This window comes from Vanellus vanellus (genome assembly GCF_965231255.1).
Source record: "Vanellus vanellus genome assembly, chromosome: 12".
In the NCBI taxonomy this organism is placed as follows: Eukaryota; Metazoa; Chordata; class Aves; order Charadriiformes; family Charadriidae; genus Vanellus; species Vanellus vanellus.
In genome coordinates this window covers 1,285,927-1,303,074 of record NC_138917.1, presented here as the reverse complement: position 1 = coordinate 1,303,074, position 17,148 = coordinate 1,285,927, and the positions used below count along the sequence as shown (strand labels likewise).

Genomic DNA, 17,148 nt, shown 5'->3' with positions numbered 1-17,148 from the left:
AGCCTCTGCACTGCTTTTATAATCGCTGTTGATCGGTGGTTTGCTCCACTTTTCCTGATATTACTGATGGGAAAATTGTATTAAGGTATTGCTTCTAAAACTATTATTTGCATTGGCAAAAATAACTTTTGTAGACTTAACAGCAAGTGACAATAATATGCTCATGAAGACGTTGTAGGCGATAACTTCTCTGCTCTGGCGTTGCTTTTCTGTGTGCAGAGTGGAATACCAAACAAGAGACAGAGCATTATTAAGATACTTCAGCTTGCTTTCTGAGTACAGTTTATAACTGCAGCAGGGCTGCACTGAACACTGAAATACAAAGTCAGCAAATCTGCTGCCTTTCTCACTGCTGATACAGATTATACAGACGCTTGCCTTTTTGAAATGCCTTTTGTGAAACCTATGTACACAGTCCTCCACTGTTACTGTACAAAACTATATATTTGAGGAAGGAATTTGACAAGTGATTGTTAATTTGAGATATCTTTGGACAAGCACTCACTTATGTATTGCTGTAGTGCACAAGAAAGCAAAATGGACTATAAGCGGCGCTTTTTGCTTGGCGGGTCCAAGCAAAAAGTGCAGCAACACCAGCAGTATCAAATGCCTGAGCTAGGCAGGACCCTGAGCGCACCGCTGGCGTCGACGACCCCAGCATCCCCTTTGGTCTCCTCAGCTGCTGCGGGCAGCTGCAACCACCCTGTGTCCCACACGACTCCGATCGCAGACATCCAGCAGGGAATCTCCAAATACCTGGATGCTCTCAACGTGTTTTGCCGTACGAGCACTTTCCTTACAGACCTTTTCAGCAGTGTATTTAGGAACTCGCACTATTCTAAGGCAGCTATGCAACTGAAAGACGTGCAGGAACATGTCATGGAAGCAGCGAGTCGACTCACAGCAGCAATAAAACCAGAAATAGCAAAAATGCTGATGGAACTGAGTGCAGGAGCTGCAAACTTTAAAGATCAAAAAGAGTTCAGCCTACAAGACATTGAGGTAGGTTACCTTGGGGTTTACTGTTTTGCATGGGAATTTGTGTCGTTCTTTGTTATTTGGAATTCTTTTCAAAATCACTTCTGCACCAAAAGTTCTCTCTGCCTTGCTTTGTATTTGTGGGCAACAACGCCAGTAAAAAGAGAAACTCTTCTATTCTTATGTTTTCTTCCTGAAAGTGTTACGTCATTTGCAATGCTTGACTTCCAGCTATGTTGAATTTGGTTTTTAGTGGGTATTTCTGTGTAAGAACTTCTTACCCTATTTAAAGACTTCATGAAATAAGGAAGGTGAGTTATAATTAAATTGTACTACCTATATAATTCTACATGGTCATGTTTTATATGATTTAAACTTACAACCAGCAATCCAACAAGCTCGCTCTTCTTTGGGGAAACCACACTTAGTTTAAAAATAATAATAATGCAAAAGAAAAAAAAGAACACTCTGCCCTTCCAAACCAACTAAATAAAAGTTTTAAACAATTTTCAGTTTTAAGTTAGCTAGCCTTTCTATTTATATTAAGCCATCATAGTCTAAATTAACCTATACTTTCATTAGTATTATCTGTTCTGAGGGGAAAACTGAACACTTGGGAGTGGCCTGTTGTCATCAGTGTTTGTGTAAACCTGCATATTAGTCAACTTCTGACTGAAATTTGTGTAAAATAACCTTTTATCACTCTTCAAAACACTTTTGTCTTTGTGAGCTGTTGTGCTTAAAAGGAAAATACCATGCGAGCATGAGAGACTTCTGCTGTAAGAATTTGTCATGACTTTGCTAGAATTTCCCCACCCTGGGACGAGCGCCCAACAGTCCGAGTTCAGCGGTTTTGAAGGTGAGAGGATGGCCAGCTCTCACCGTGCCTGGCTGGGTATGGCGGGGTATCCTCCTGCACTAAATGCTGTACTTAAGTAACAGGCGCTGTTAAGTGCTAGTCACATATGCATCCCTGGTGTTTTAAGTAGTTCTTTGTGTTTTGACATATTTCTTTACTTTACAGCAGTCTTTGCAAAGTTTCTCCCTACAGGATTCCATCCAGAGTGGAAAACTTAATTTTGAGTTCTCTTCTTTTTGATTTAGATGTCAGGTAAGTTTGTACGGATGAGTGTTACACACACACATGCTTATCAAGCATTATGTGCTTTCTGTAACTGCACAGTTCATGGGTGAAGGAGTTAAGCAGAATGCTATTTGTAGTATGTAACTGTAGTGAGAAATATCATGGAATCACGGAATTTCAGAGTTGGAAGGGACCTCTAGAGATCATCTAGTCCCACTCCCCTGCCAAAGCAGGATTGCCCAGAGCACATTACTCAGGACTGCATCCAGGCGGGGCTTGAAAATCTCCAGGGAAGGGGACTTCACCACCTCCCTGGGCAGCCTGTGCCAGTGCTCTGTCAACCGCACTGTAAAGAAGTTTTTCCGTGTGTTTGAACGGAACTTCCCGTGTTCTAACTTGTGCCCATTACCCCTCGTCCTGTCACTGGGAACCACTGAAAAGAGCCTGGCTCCATCCTCCTTCAACCCACCCTTTAGATACTTGTACGCCATAATAAGGTCTCCCCTCAGCCTTCTCTTCTCCAGGCTAAAGAGTCCCAGCGCTCTCAGCCTTTCCTCATGAGGGAGATGCTCCAAGCCCTTAATCATCTTAGTTGCTCTTCGCTGGACTTGCTCCAGCAGTTCCCTGTCCCTCTTGAACTGGGGAGCCCGGAACTGGACACAGTATTCTAGTTGTGGCCTCACCAGTGCAGAGTGGAGGGGGAGAATGACCTCCCTCGACCTACTGGCCACACTCTTCCCTATGCAGCCCAGGATTCCACTGGCCTTTTTGGCAACAAGGGCACATTGCTGGCTCATGGATAATTTACTGTCCACTAGGACCCCCAGATCCTTCTCCTCAGAACTACTTCCCAGCAGGTCCGCCCCTAACCTATACTGGTGCTTTGCATTCTTCCTCCCCAGGTGCAGGACCTTGCACTTGCTTTTGTTGAACCTCATGAGGTTCTTCTCTGCCCAGCTCTCCAGCCTGTCCGGGTCACGCTGGATGGCAGCACAGCCCTCTGGGGTGTCAGCTGCCCCACCCAGTTTGGTATCATCAGCGAACTTGCTGAGGATACACTCTGTCCCCTCATCCAGGTCATTAATGAATATATTAAACAAAATTGGACCAGGTTTTGACCCCTGGGGGACACCACTGGTTACAGGCCTCCAACTAGACTCTGTGCTGCTGATCACAACCCTCCGAGTTCTGTCCCGCAGCCAACTCTCAATCCACCTCACTGTCACCTCATCTAGCCCATACTTCCTCAGCTTCCTAATGAGGATGTTATGGGAGACAGTGTCAAAAGCCTTGCTAAAGTCAAGGTAGATGACATCTACGACTCTCCCCTCATCCAGCCAACCAGTTATAACATCATAGAAAGCTATCAGATTGGTCAAGCATGATTTACCCTTGGTAAATCCATGTTGACCACTTCCAATAACTTCCTGTTCCTCAACGTGTTTGGAGATGACATCCAGAATGAGTAGCTCCATTACCTTCTCAGGGACAGAGGTGAGACTAACTGGTCTGTAGTTCCCTGGGTCCTCCTTCTTGCCTTTTTTGAAGATTGGAGTGATGTCCGCCTTCCTCCAGTCCTCAGGCACCTCTCCTGTTCTCCATGACCTTTCAAAGACGATGGAGAGTGGTCTAGCAATAACATCTGCCAGCTCTCTCAGCACTCGCAGGTGCATCCCAGCAGGGCCCATGGACTTATGAATGTCCAGCTTGGCCAAGTGGTCTCTGACCTGCTCCTCCTCAACTGAAGCAAAACCTTCCTCTGTCCAGACCTTCCCCCTTGCCTCCAGAGTATGGGATTTGTGAGGGACAGCTTTAGCAGTGAAGACCAATGAAAAGAAGGCATTCAGTAACTCTGCCTTCTCTGTGTCTTCCACCACTAGGGCACCTGTTTCATTCACCAGTGGGCCTACATTTTCCCTAGTCTTCCTTTTTCTACTGATATACTGAAAGAATCTCTTCTTATTGTCTTCAACTGCAGTGGCCAAGCTGAGTTCTGATTGAGCTTTGGCCCTTCTCATTTTCCCCCTACATAGCTTTGTTATATCTTGATAGTCCTCATAAGTTGCCAACCCCCTTTTCCAGAGAATGTAAACTTTCCTTTTTTTCCTGAGGTCCAGCCAAAGCTCTCTGTTTAGCCAGGCTGGTCTTCTTCCCCGTCTGCTCGTTTTTTTGAGACACGGGGATGGTCTTCTCATGTGCTTCTAAGAGCACCTGCTTGAAGTATGCCCAGCCTTCCTGGGCACCTTTGCTCTTCAAAACTGTCTCCCAAGGGACACATATGGCTGACAGTTTTCAGTGTTGTATACTTAGTATAAAATGAAGTAAGATTGGCTATATATTTGTTACAAATGTTTTTTGTAGATTGGTAATTTTGAATATAATCCAATAATACCACTATGCTTAGCTAAGGCTATGGAAAAAATACCTTTTTTTAATTTACAAATCAGTGTGAGTTTTTGTAATTAAAGATCTTGACAATACCTGTGCTGAAAAATGTTTTTTAATTAAAAAAAGCAGAAACCTATGAAGGACTACCTATCCTTTAGGCTTCTTTTGTCGACTTGGAAACTCTGTCTTGCAAAATGTTGACAACTATCCGTATACTGCTTCTATAACCTAATCAAGCAATTGTAGGTGCTAATTTGTACCCTGCCCCCACGCTGTGTGGGAGAGTACTTCCTCAGTGCTGAGTGGAGTTCCCGAGCAAAAGCAAAGCATTGTTTGCAGTTGTTGGCTTCATGTCTTACCGGCTTAAAGCAAAGGTAAAGAATCTTGCCTTGGTCCCTGCTTTACCTGTATAGACCTAACCCTTGTTCCTCAGCTCTGTGTCCACCTGCAGTGCTCTCTTTACCAGGCAGCTCTGTACGGTAGGAACAAATGTAAAGAGAATTTAGGCAAAACAGCTTGATTGCTCGGTTCTCTTTTTAGGCATATAGTGTGGAAATCGACCACTTGTCACCCTACTTTTCTTACACCTTTTCTTAATTAAAACTGCATCTTGCATGTAGGTTTAAAAAAGTCAATATGCAATATTTCTGGGTACTTCTGTATGATGAGACACGCATTGTGTTCTGGTTTTGCTTAAGAACCAGCAAAACTTAAGGATTTGACACTGACTCCCATGGTTGTTTTATAAGTCAGCCAGGGAGCATGGTGTCTGACTTAAGTATATGGGCAAGCTATTCGGATGACTGTGCCCTGGAAGCAGTTGTCAGTTGCTCATTGTCGAAATGGACCTTGGCAGAGGTCAGTATAGAGAATATATTTAAGTTTATGGGTGACTTGAAAGTACCTGATATAAGTATGTTGGAACACCTGCTGAATTAAGAATGATCTTGAATTGAACAAATTAGTTTTCCAGTTGGGATGGAATTCAGAGAGGAAAACTGTTATGATATTTAAATAGAAATTTTCAGCCTCCCAGGCGGAGCCCACTGGGCAGCAGGTGTGACGATCAGTTCTAGGGCTTATGGTGGCTGTATCTTGGGTAGCAGTCAGTGTTGTGCGGTTGCAAATAATAAATCAATGGTGTTGCCGTGGTGCAAAGAGGCAGTTGTCATGTATTTAACAAAACTATAACCTGCAAGAACCATTCAATAAGCATTCAACTCTCCTCACTTTGGTTACTATGGCCTGAAACACAAGAGTGCACCCATGCACCACTGCTGTTGCACTTAGAGAAATAGTGAGCACCTGGAGAGACACCAGAGAAGAGTAGCATGAGTTACCAGACATCCAGGAAATAGGACTTCAGAGGACAGATTGAAAAGAGTGACTCTGCAGAAGACGAAGAAGGAAAATCAGAATTGTTCAGGTATGTAAGAAGCAGCCAGAAGATGTGGCAGTGTTCTGTTCTTCATGTCCACGTAAGGTGGAGCAAGGAGTAATGAACTTAAATTTCAGAAAGAAAGATTCATATTAGATGTGGAAATATTTTGTAATGTTAGTGAAGCACTGACGTGAATTGCTACAAAGGGCAGGGAGCCTCCGTCACGAGGAGCTTACAGGACAGGTTAAACCTGCATCTAGCAGAACTGACCCAGGTGAAATTGCTCCTTGCGTGGGACAGTAGGATGACCTTTTGAGAGCCTCTCCTACACTGCTTTTCTATGATTTGAAGACTGAGCTATTTATGCTGAAATTTTAAATTAAAAAAGTGTGATTTGTTCCCCCCCGCCCCCAATCTATAGCAAAGTTAACATTTCATAAAACTACCAGCAAGATTAAAAAACTCCCAGTGGAAGCAGAAAAATACAAAAAGCTTGCCTGACTTCATCGGAGTTCACTGACCAGGGGAAATGAGGGGAAAAGAGTGTGAGAGGCAGTGCAATTTTTTTCCTTGGGAAATACAGTAAAATCTGAAGTTGCTTTTGCAGCTTCTCTGAGTAGATGACTGAAAGAATTTACAACTCAGAAAGAATTGAGATAGATGGTCGGATGTCTGAGTGGCAGCTCAGCAATATTCCATGAAGAGGTGCTCCAGAGCCTCTTATTTGAGGAATGGAGTCTGGTACTACGGAAGCAGCGGGGGGTGAGCTGTAATTCATGGTGGGGTGGGAGGACAGAACCCCAAATTCATGTGAGAGACGTGAGAATGAGGGTATTTCTATGCCTGAGCCCAGCGGAGGAAAGCATACTTTTCCTAAGCCTCCCTCAACAAAGGCTGTATGTTTTGAGGAAGAATGAGAAATATAAGCAGAGCAGGTTTGGCTTCAGAAATTTAGGAGACAGCTACAGCTTTTCTGAGGTGCCACATGCTTTTATCTAGTCTAGTGTGCTCAGGGAAGGCAATTTCAAGAAACTTCAAGTTCTGAAGAACATGCACTGACTTGGATTTGGACTAAAAACGGTTGTGCAGCCTGGACTGTAGCAGCAGTGGGTGAAGTTTTTAATTTATTTATTGTTGTTTTAGCAGAACAGAGCTTGCTTGGTTCAGAGCTGTCTGCCAGGATGCATAAGAAGGTGACTTCTCTTGATCAAAGTGTTAGTGACAGATGGAGTTTCCCAAGGTTTCTTAATTTCAGAAATGCAAATGTTGGGGTTTATTTTCTGCCTTTCTTTATCCCCTTTCAAAAAACTTTGAATTCTCAGGTGTTTTGTGCCTGTATGGGTGAGGAACAGCTTGAAAATCAGGGGGAACAAGAGTATGTTTTATGTTAAGTTTTCCAGATCTGTGTTAAAGTTTTGTTAGCTGGAAGAATGCAGTAAAACTGTACTTCTGTTAACAAATGTGTTAAAGGAAATCCGGGGTGGGTGGGTGGATGGGTTAAAACTGGAAAAAAGTTTGTGTATTTCCTCATCTTTTGTGAGGCTTTGCAGCAGCCTCAGTACTGCAAAATACAAAGACTAAATCTGGGTTTAGTTTCATGGAGCTTGCGTGTTGCCTTGACAGTGGTAGTAGTGACAGAGATGTACATGTTGTGTTCCTAAACAAAAGGGAAGCATGACTGGGCACAGGATATTTGCTTGGACACTCTGTTTTGTATTAAATGGAGATAGTTTTTGGCTTTTATGTGTACAAAATAACTGAAGATTTTTGAACAAGAAGCTTGTGGGACAAAAATGTCTGAGTAAATATAAAATGTAGGCTTTCCTTAGCGAACATTGTAAAGCCTAATCTAAGTATTTTTTAAAATTATTATCCTTCCTGTGATTTGCAGGGGTTGAATTCAGACTTTTCTGAGTTGAGGAACTGTTAGTAGCAAAAAGCTGCTTCAAATCAGTAGAAAATGCTGTGGCTTGCTGGAATGACGCTGTACGCTTGTCTTGGTCTGTTATCTCATGGTCTGCTCTCAGGTCTGCTGGCATTGGAAATATTTTGTATTACATTTCAATTGCTGCTTTTTATTTTTAAAAAGCCTAACACTTAAATGCTTTTTTTGCTAATTTATGGTTAGCATTTTAGTAGCTGTCAGTATCAGATTATCACTGCTGGGCTTTCAGGTTGACTCTTAGTAGGATTGAGTCTGTTAGGTTGCCACTGTCTCCTGACACTGTGGATATAAGGGTGCAGCTTCTGCTGGAATCTAGTTTGTCATGTAGGTAACTCTTTGAATAAGCAGGATTGTGTCTTCCCTTGGAGGTGTTTTGGTCATGAGATCATTCTTCCGAACTGCAGGGCATTGCTACATAGTAAAAATGAATAATATTCTGCCCACTTTCAGTAATATGTGGGAATGGGGGTTATCTCATAATCTGCTACACCAGTTTGAGTCATATTGCATTGTTAACTTCATTATATTGCTACTTTCATCTGGTCTCTTCAGTGGGTAGACAGGTTGTGCGCAGGGCTTACTGTTACCAAAGCCATTAAGAACTCTGTTAAGCGAAATGAGGGTAGTAGGAAACCACTGAATAAGCATGTTGTGGTGTTTTGGTGTTTTGAGGGTTTTGTTTGTTTAGGGAAATAGCCAAAAAATAAAAAAAAAAAAAAAGGGAAAAAGGAAAAGAAGTACTATTACATAAAATGGTTCTTGGAACTGCATGTCAGTGTTTTTGTATCAAGTTTGGAAGGCTGACACTGGTTATTTGCTAACTTTATTAGTGGTAGTGTTCTGTTTGGAAGAATCTGTTGTATAAGATCTGCTTGCCAGGGGATTTGCATAGCATCACTGTTTAGCAATGAAATCTGGCAATTTTACCTGTGCACTTTGTCCAGCAAAATATTCCAAAGCTGACTGTGTGCCCCCCCCCCCCCCCCCCCCCCGAGGAGGGTAATACAGGACAGAGTGACCTAACACTCCGTGTCCACCTGACGCTCCTTTTGTATGTAACCAGTTTGATTAAACTCATCACGTGTTTCAGAAACAAGGAAGTCTGAAGTGAGATCTCACCAAACAGTCCCATTGCTTCCAACTGCCTAAACAGGAATACGGTTTCCTGTAGGTAAGGTTATTCAGCTGCCGAGATAGGTAGCTGTCATACCTGGTAACGGGTCAGGAAGGTCAAGGTGCTAGAGCTGTGTTTCTTGGGACAAATGGTTTGCAAGCTGAAGACCTCATTGTATATGCAGTAGAAATTATTCTAAGAAATGGATCAAGAAAAACTTCCTAGTTGACACCCCTGATGATTCCAGTTCATCTTTGATTACTATGTAGTCTCTAGGTTTAGTTTGTTCTTAGTACGGTCTAAAGCAGGAGACTCGCACACTTCCATATGTGGAAAGTAGGGAAAAATAAACTTGAAAAAGAGGTGGTGGTGTGTCTGTGGAAAAAAAATGCATCCATATGCTAATGTTGTTCTGCAGATTTCGCAGCAAGAGATGTAGTATATTGCTTTACCCACTTCGGTCACTGCTGGCCAACCCTGGCTGTATTTGTTACACTGGTGGCAGTCGTTCTTCTTTCCCACAGTTAAGACAGATTCAGGTCTTTGGAAGAAAATCTTCAAGAAGTGAACTTTAAAGCAAAGCGAGTTTGGCCTCTACAGTGAGTGTTTAACAGTGCAGAAATCCTCCACCACTTGAATTTTATTTAAGCAGTTAAAAGCATCCTTACCCGTTTCTGAGGAAGACACAAATAGATTATTTTTCAAACAAAATAGAAGTTCAGTAAAGCAGATGTTACTATTTATCTTTGCTGTTTAACATTGTAAATGATACTAGGAATGTTGTGTGCTGCCACTTAAAAACGAAATCATTTGTTTATTTTGAGCATTATTCCCGGGCAGGGGAAACTTCAACCTCTGTACCTTAAATATTCTTTGAAACTTAATCGGCTTGTAATTCCTAATGAGTTCTAGTTTCTTCTACCCCTGAGAACTGCATTCTTCGTACACAGAAATATTCAGATAGCCAGTTGTCTTTTCCTGCACTTTTCTTAGAACTCTTTCTAATCTTATAGCCAGAAAGTTGGAGTTTTATTCACTTTATCATTTGCTGACTGCCTTTTTAATAAGGCAACTCCACTTTCAGAGGTCAGTCAAAGTACCAAAAATGTTTAATTTTATGCCTTGTACAAAGAAGGGAAGTGATTGAAGCAGAATGGAATGTCAAAAGGAGTCCGGATGCAGTGGAAAAAAGCATTGCCACCACTGGTTCTTCTGAAGTAGATAGTTAATGCGTATAACTGTTCGTGTGACTGCGGAGCCTTGCCAGCAAGATCATTGTGTCTGAATATTTTTATTCCAGAAGAATGTAGCTGAAAATAAGCCAGATGATTTATTTGCGCCAAGGCACGGCGGCTTTGTACATTATCTGTGTATTTTATGAATTATTCCTAAAATGGAATTCAAGTTGAGTCTTTTTTAATAAATCAAAGTCAAACATAGATTTTAAACCACTCTCTGTGACAAACTCCGTAGAAGAAACAAAACACTTTGAATAGCTTTTAAATACTTTCTACAGTAATTTGGAAAATACTTGCTTCTCTGCTGCCTTCAAGTTAGGCTGTGTTGTAAGCTCTCGTCCGCTATGGGGAGCGTGGCCCTGGAGGTGGCCGGAGCCCTCCTATTCCCGCCACCTTGCTCTCCAGGCTCTCCTTCTGGGTGGCTGCACTCCCGTCTGTTCTTCCACACCTAAATACGCCGTTTGTGTGACCTGTTTTGTTTTGCTTTGTAGTAACTGGGGCATGTGTCTGTCTTTGGTCATAATTCTCTTTAGCGTTGGTACGAGAGAGGGAGATGAAGGGGGTATGGAGAGGTGCAGGGGACAGAGGTGCAGGCGGGGGAGCCCAGCTCCGGCTGGCCGAGGCGGACACCCTTCCTGCCCTCAGCCCAGCACTGGGAGGGACGGGCAGCCCTTCGCATCCCTGCCTCTTCTCGGGAGTATTACGTGACCCAGTTCAGTGAAATACTCTGAAGAGCAGATTTGTGCCAGCGTTAGCAGTTCCTGTCAGACAATGCAAGTGACAGGGCTGCAACTTTGTGCGTGCATTCTGCAGTCACTATTGTATTCGGAAAATGGCACTGTGTTGCCACTGTATTATGTGGCTAAATGTTTTTCATGCTTGTTACCGGTTATTGCTCTGCTTGGAAGATAAACTGCTGGATTAAACTTTTCTGATTTTTATGATAATGTTTTACAAGGATTAAGTTTTTTCTTGGTTTGGGTTTTTTTAGCATAAATTCAGCTAGCTCTTTGTGCAAGTGGAGTTTGCTGTTGACTTTGTCCTTGTGATAATATGCTACTCCCGTTTTTGTATTGTTTCATGTGCTCAATACCGCTAAGTAACTTAACAAGCTTTTCATTCTTCAAATAACCGTAGCTTGAGTGCAGAAGTAAAAATGACATGGGATCAGTCTGATCTCCCCTTAATTCATAGAAACCAATGCTCACTCACTGTTTACCTAATTTTAAGTAAATGGTTACATATCTGAAGTGTTATTTTAATAAAAAAGATCTGAGTTTAACTTAATTCCTTACCCCAAACACTGAACAAAAAGGAAGAAGGGAGACTTCTGTGAAATCTTCTATTTGCTTGAAAGTGGTTTGTTTCTTCTCCTGCAGGTACTTGGGCGATGTTTCTTGACAGTGATGCAGGTCCACTTCCAGTTCCTGTCGCAAGCGTTGCAGAAGGTCCAGCCAGTGGCGCACTCTTGCTTTGCTGAAGCTGTGGCACAGGAAAGAAAGAATGTTAGTGGGGCTGGAGCCTCAAATTTAAGCCCCACAAATGAGCTAGAAGATGCAGTAAGATCATGGAGAGGAGCAGCAGAGGTACGTCAGTCTTACAGTAGTGACACTATATTTAGTGAAATGCCAGTTATATTTAGTGAAACCTAAATTCTGGCTGGATGCCCTACTAGAGGAAGAAAATCTCTGATTTTAAAGACATGCTACATTTGAAGGCGGGGAGCACGGTGCATTTAATTTCAGATGCTAAAACTTGTTTCACCTATATGGTGATTGTACTATCTTTGTTCTCCGTAAAGTTTACTTGGTGATATGATTGTACGTACGTGCACAAACAGTGGAAACAGCTTTTTGTTATTAGTAATGAATTAACAACATTCAAATGTGGTTTAGCAGACAGAGGGCGTTTGGAAAAAACTCATGCAACAAGTCTTTGCGAAAACAAAGCAAAATCGTGATGAAATATAATTTAGATAATATCTATTTCTCTTTAATTTTGAGCATGAATTCTATTTTATACTTAAAAATCTTTACGGTAACTGTTAACACTTTTGCCATCATGCTATTAAGCTTGATGTTGCTTGATCCATCAACTGGTGGAATGTTAATTGTATTACTTAAATGTACCAGTCTCTGGACTTGGATTTTCACAAATACTTGCCCTCTGTGGAATGCTCGCTTTTTCTGCCGAAAAAGTCCTGAGACTCGTAGACCAAAATGGATTCAGACACCAAGTGCCCGGTTCCCTTAAATTCACATAACTCGGAGCATCTGCTTTTGAAGTCAAATTTGGCAGCCCACACAGGCATGTTAATCATCTTGACTGGAAATCTTGTCAAGGTTTCCATTTATCAACTAACATCTGCAAGGTGTATGAAAGCAAACAGGTTTCCTTTAAAACTATGCATGCAGAGGAATTGCCTGTAATTTTTACTGCAGCGTAAGCTTATTTCACGGGATAAAATAGGGATTTGGGAATCAGTTAGGTGTATTACAGATAATCGTAACAGGTCTAATCCTGGTATAGCTTTACTCCTTTTGCATAAAAGTAGTTATTTTTATGTTTAATATACTTAGTTCCTTAACTCTGTGTTACAGTTTCTAGAACTGCCCTGCAATGGCTGTCAAGTTTGTTTAAAATTAAGCTTAAGTTTGTAGAATGGGGGACCTTAAATTTCTTTTTTTACCTCCTTAACAACCCACTTCAGCTATTTCTGTTAATAAATCCTGTATTTCGAAATAAAGTTTAGTACAAGTATTGCACTAATCTAATCCTTTAATAAACATACATGGGGAGGAGAAGAGAAAAATACAGATTCTCCCTAGTTCCAGAATAACAATACAAGTTATTCTATCCATTATTTCCATACAAGATCAGCCTCTTTGGCAGGAGAATACACTGCTTTTTCAGAATAAAGTTTTAAGATGATAACTTGTCAGTAGCTCAAAACTATTCCTTTTTCAGATTTTCACTTGGAAAACACTGTAATTTTGTATGTGTCGATGAGGTGTGCAATGTGTCTGTCTGTTGGCTACCAAACACCCCTTGTTTGGACATCCTGCTTTAGAGCAAGGCTTCCTCCGAGACTGAAAAATAAATTGTAGCTGAGGCCTTAACTGCAGTTGAGAGTAGGCTTCTATTTGTTTTACCCTGATAAGTAGTGTAATATTTTACAGTGAAAACTAGATATTTGGCTTTTCGTATTTCTTATTTTTCAAAATCATATTACATAAAGCTATTCTCCTGCTATGCTAACCTGGTCTGAGTCTTGTGTGGTTCTTCTCAAATTGCACAGTAATCACCCTTAATTTTATAAAATATATCTTCTTCTGTACACAGGAGTGTTTGTACACATGAGTAAAGGTATCTTCTGTTTCTGTGGCAAGTAATACCCTTTCTGTTGAAGTTGTAAGTCCCTCTGATAACCACAGTCGTCATGTGGCTGGTGTAACAGGATCCTTAGTCCGGAGAGGGAGCTGAAATAGTAACAGCAAACAATGTTGAGTTAAGTTGCTAGCCAACACCTATATGCCATAGAAATTACGTCAGACTTGTATGTTCAAAGTAGCAGCAGAGGTTTAATAAGCTATAATAAATAATCTCCTCCAGATCCTTTCCACCAGGTGCTGCTTCTCATCTCCTTTATAATGTTTCAAACTCTGTGGTGTGGGTTTTTTTTTTTCCTCTTTTTAAAATTTAATTAAGCTTGACCTGGTTTAATATTGAACCTCTTTACCCTGGATTTTTATTTTACATTACAGGCCACATCTCGACTGCGAGAAAGAGGCTGTGATGGATGTTTGGCAGGAATTGAAGTTCAGCAACTTTTCTGCTCACAGAGTGTGGCAATCCCTGAACATCAGCTCAAAGAGCTAAACATGAAAATTGACAGTGCTTTGCAGGTGAGTTTTTAAAGTCTGCTGCTTTCATGTGCGGGTAGTACAGTCAGTGGGCCAAGGAGCGAAGCAGGGAAGGAGTATATTACTGTAGAAACACATACCACAAGCAGCCACAAGGTATTTGAGAATGACAGTATTGGAATCTTACGATAAATGCGTGTATGCCGTAGAACCGAGTAGGGCAAATACGTGCAACAATTCTTATGTATGTTTCCAGACTGTGTGCCTGTTCACATGCTGATACGCCTGTTCTATCTCAACTTTTTGTTTCGTGTCAGGCTTACAAGGTGGCTTTGGAGAGTTTAGGCCATTGTGAATATGCAATGAAGGCTGGCTTCCACTTGAACCCAAAAGCTATTGAAGCGAGTCTTCAGGTAGGCTCTGCTAAACCTGCTCTCTCTTTCATCCCTCCACACCTTGAAAATAACTATTTAAAAAAAAAATAAAAAAATAGACTCATACTAGGTTTTCTAATGTCTTCATTTCATCTAATTGATCTGTTGTTTTATGTTTCAGGGCTGTTGCAGTGAAGCTGAAGCCCAGCAAACAGGAAGGAGACAGACTCCACCTCAGCCAATTCAGTGTGAACTGCCCACTGTACCTGTCCAGATAGGATCGCATTTTCTGAAAGGAATATCCTTTAATGAGTCTGCAGCAGAAAACCTGAAGCTGAAAACGGTAATAACACTAAATCTAACCACAGGAGGGCAGGGGGAGGGGAAAAAAAAAAAAAAAAAGAGTAGAACTCCTTAAAATTCAGGGAACAACTGCAGTAGAAGTTCAGTGCCAAAGCTGTATTTAAAAGTGTGTATTTTTAGCCTGACTTCCTGTGGAAACAAGATGTTGATAACATTGTAGGTCCATACTTGCTTCTGATAACATTTTAACCACCTGGGCAAATTCTGTCCAGTCTGAGAGAAGCATAGATGTCTAGGAGGTGATAAAGCTTTAAGCTTTTATGAATTTTCTGAAAATAGGTGGGTTAGGTATCAGGTGCAGAGGAGAGTGAACCCTTACAGATGCCCCAACCAGGTGATGCACTTCAGAGCTTTTTATCTTCTTAGGGGCCAAAATACGTCCGGCCCAGACCATCCTAGTGCTAAGGGAGGTACTTGAAAAAATATTTCATAACAGTGCTCCTTTTAGTGTCTTCTTACAAACTTCAATCGATTGTTGTTTTTTTTTTTTTTTTTAGAAGTAATTTTAAATTGTAGAGAAGTTTAATTGTATTTTCAGTATAAAGGCATGGAAAAGATGTCCATTCAGAAGTAATTTGGGCAATTTTAATCAGCATTTTCACTTTTTTTTAAGATATGCCCAGTTCCTTGCTCCTGAAAGAGTTGAAACAATCCACAGCTCAAAATGCTGCTTTTCTGTTGTCTTTGCAGTGCTTTTAATAGTTTTGATTAAACTGTTTCGTGAGAATATAAGCAAAAATATTCTTTATGATTTTGGAGGAGTATTGTGTTCCAGATAGCAGAGAAGGTCTTCCGTATTTCTGTTCTGCAGTTGAGCTCTTCTAGTTATACAAGACTGTTCAGAGGTAACAGACATTATAGTTGTTTGAAAAACGTGTAGAATAATGATAAATACATACGGAAGCATTGGTGTTAGCATTTACAAATCACATGTTTAGTATGACAAAGTCTTAATGCCTTTTTCAGCACACAATGCTGCAGTTGATTAAGGAAGCGGGGTGCCATAATGGACTTACACCACGGGATGACTCTCCTGTTACTGAAGTCCTGAATCAGGTTTGCCCTTCCACTTGGCGAGGAGCCTGCAAAACTGCTGTGCAATTGTTATTTGGCCAAGCTGGACTGGTAAGTGACTACCAATAGGCTTAGCAAAAAAAAAGGGCTACTTAAACATCCTGAAGAGAAACAAGATATTTTAAAGAGTTTGGAAATTATTTTCCAGTGTCTTACTTTTGGGTTTCTCCATTTTTAACATTTCAGCTAACTTGATTTATGAGCAGAATGTGTCCTCATAGAGTGCAAGTTTGTAGATGGTATCTGTAGTTGGTAGGAACAGAGGACTACACTGTGGACTTCGTAGTCTCCATTATTAGAGAGTACGCAAGAAACAAAACTCCTAATTCATAGTGAAATAGAAACATTTTTTTCAAATCTATAGATGACCGTGTTAAAAAGAAACACTTCTTTCCCCCACTTCTCTCAGATTAGCTTTGAAAACTGCCGTTTTTTCATTTCCTCTCAACTTTGAATGGAAGCTGGGTTTCCTGCCCAACATAGACTGGGAAGTCCTCTGCACCAAGTACAGATGTCTGCCTGACATCTGCAACAGAGGACAGAGCAATTCAGTACCTTGCTGTAGATATATGTGGTCTTTAGAAACAAACCCCCTGGATTTTACATTATCTAAACAGCCATTAAAAAGAGATGCTTGGAACATACTCTGATAAGAAAATGCATTTGTGCTCCCATAACTAATTACTGCAATCTCTTCACTTAATAAAAGTGTTCATTCACAACATGTATTTTTTGGACTACCACGAATTTTTGTTTGACTGGACAAATAAAATGGGGGCAAGAATGCAACACGATAGGAAGGAAATGCAAGCACAAAGGTACACTGTAGCCTCTGGTAGATTCTCTCAAGTGTTCTCCGACTCATCTTTAACATACAATGAGCTAAATGCTTCTTGTTGATTCACATGCCGGTTCTTTGTTCAAGGTGATGGCAGGCCATCAGGACTTTGGAACTAATTTCAGATGAAGGGATCCATATTGCCACTTACTTTGTAAATATCACATTTTTTCAAACAAATCACACAGCTGATTAAGTGACTTTGACCTGGGTTGGACTAGATGATCTCCAGAGGTCCCTTCCAACCCTATGATTCTATGATTCATTAAACCATGTGTTTCTTTGGTACCATTAATAGGTTCTTCAATAATGGTGAACGATAAATTGTAAATAGCAAATTTGTCAGATATTTCTACTTCAGCGTTCCTTTGATACTAGATATTAGGTACTCCCTTAATATTAAATATCTGTTAGAGAAGTAGCTTCAAATCATACTGGAATTCAACTGACTTTTTGTGTAAAGAAGACCTAAAATCAAAGGGACAGACCACCAATATCACAACAGCAG

General features: G+C 41.0%; 1 protein-coding gene across 3 annotated transcripts in view; it reads left to right on the top strand.

Annotated features, from left to right (window-relative positions):
- Nucleotides 1-362: 362 nt before the first annotated feature.
- The window catches only part of GARRE1 (granule associated Rac and RHOG effector 1), a 33,242-nt gene continuing 16,456 nt past the window's right edge, over nt 363-17,148 (top strand). The window contains exons 1-6 of one of the 3 annotated variants that reach the window (XM_082489312.1): nt 363-1,002; nt 11,508-11,714; nt 13,893-14,033; nt 14,309-14,404; nt 14,547-14,708; nt 15,695-15,853. In XM_082489312.1, coding sequence (XP_082345438.1) covers nt 508-1,002; nt 11,508-11,714; nt 13,893-14,033; nt 14,309-14,404; nt 14,547-14,708; nt 15,695-15,853 — 1,260 coding nt within the window. In that variant the 5' untranslated portion in view covers nt 363-507. Of the gene's footprint in view, nt 1,003-1,684; nt 1,838-1,925; nt 2,090-11,507; nt 11,715-13,892; nt 14,034-14,308; nt 14,405-14,546; nt 14,709-15,694; nt 15,854-17,148 lie in introns of those variants that run through there. The other 2 variants (XM_082489314.1, XM_082489313.1) reach the window with 2 other exon arrangements.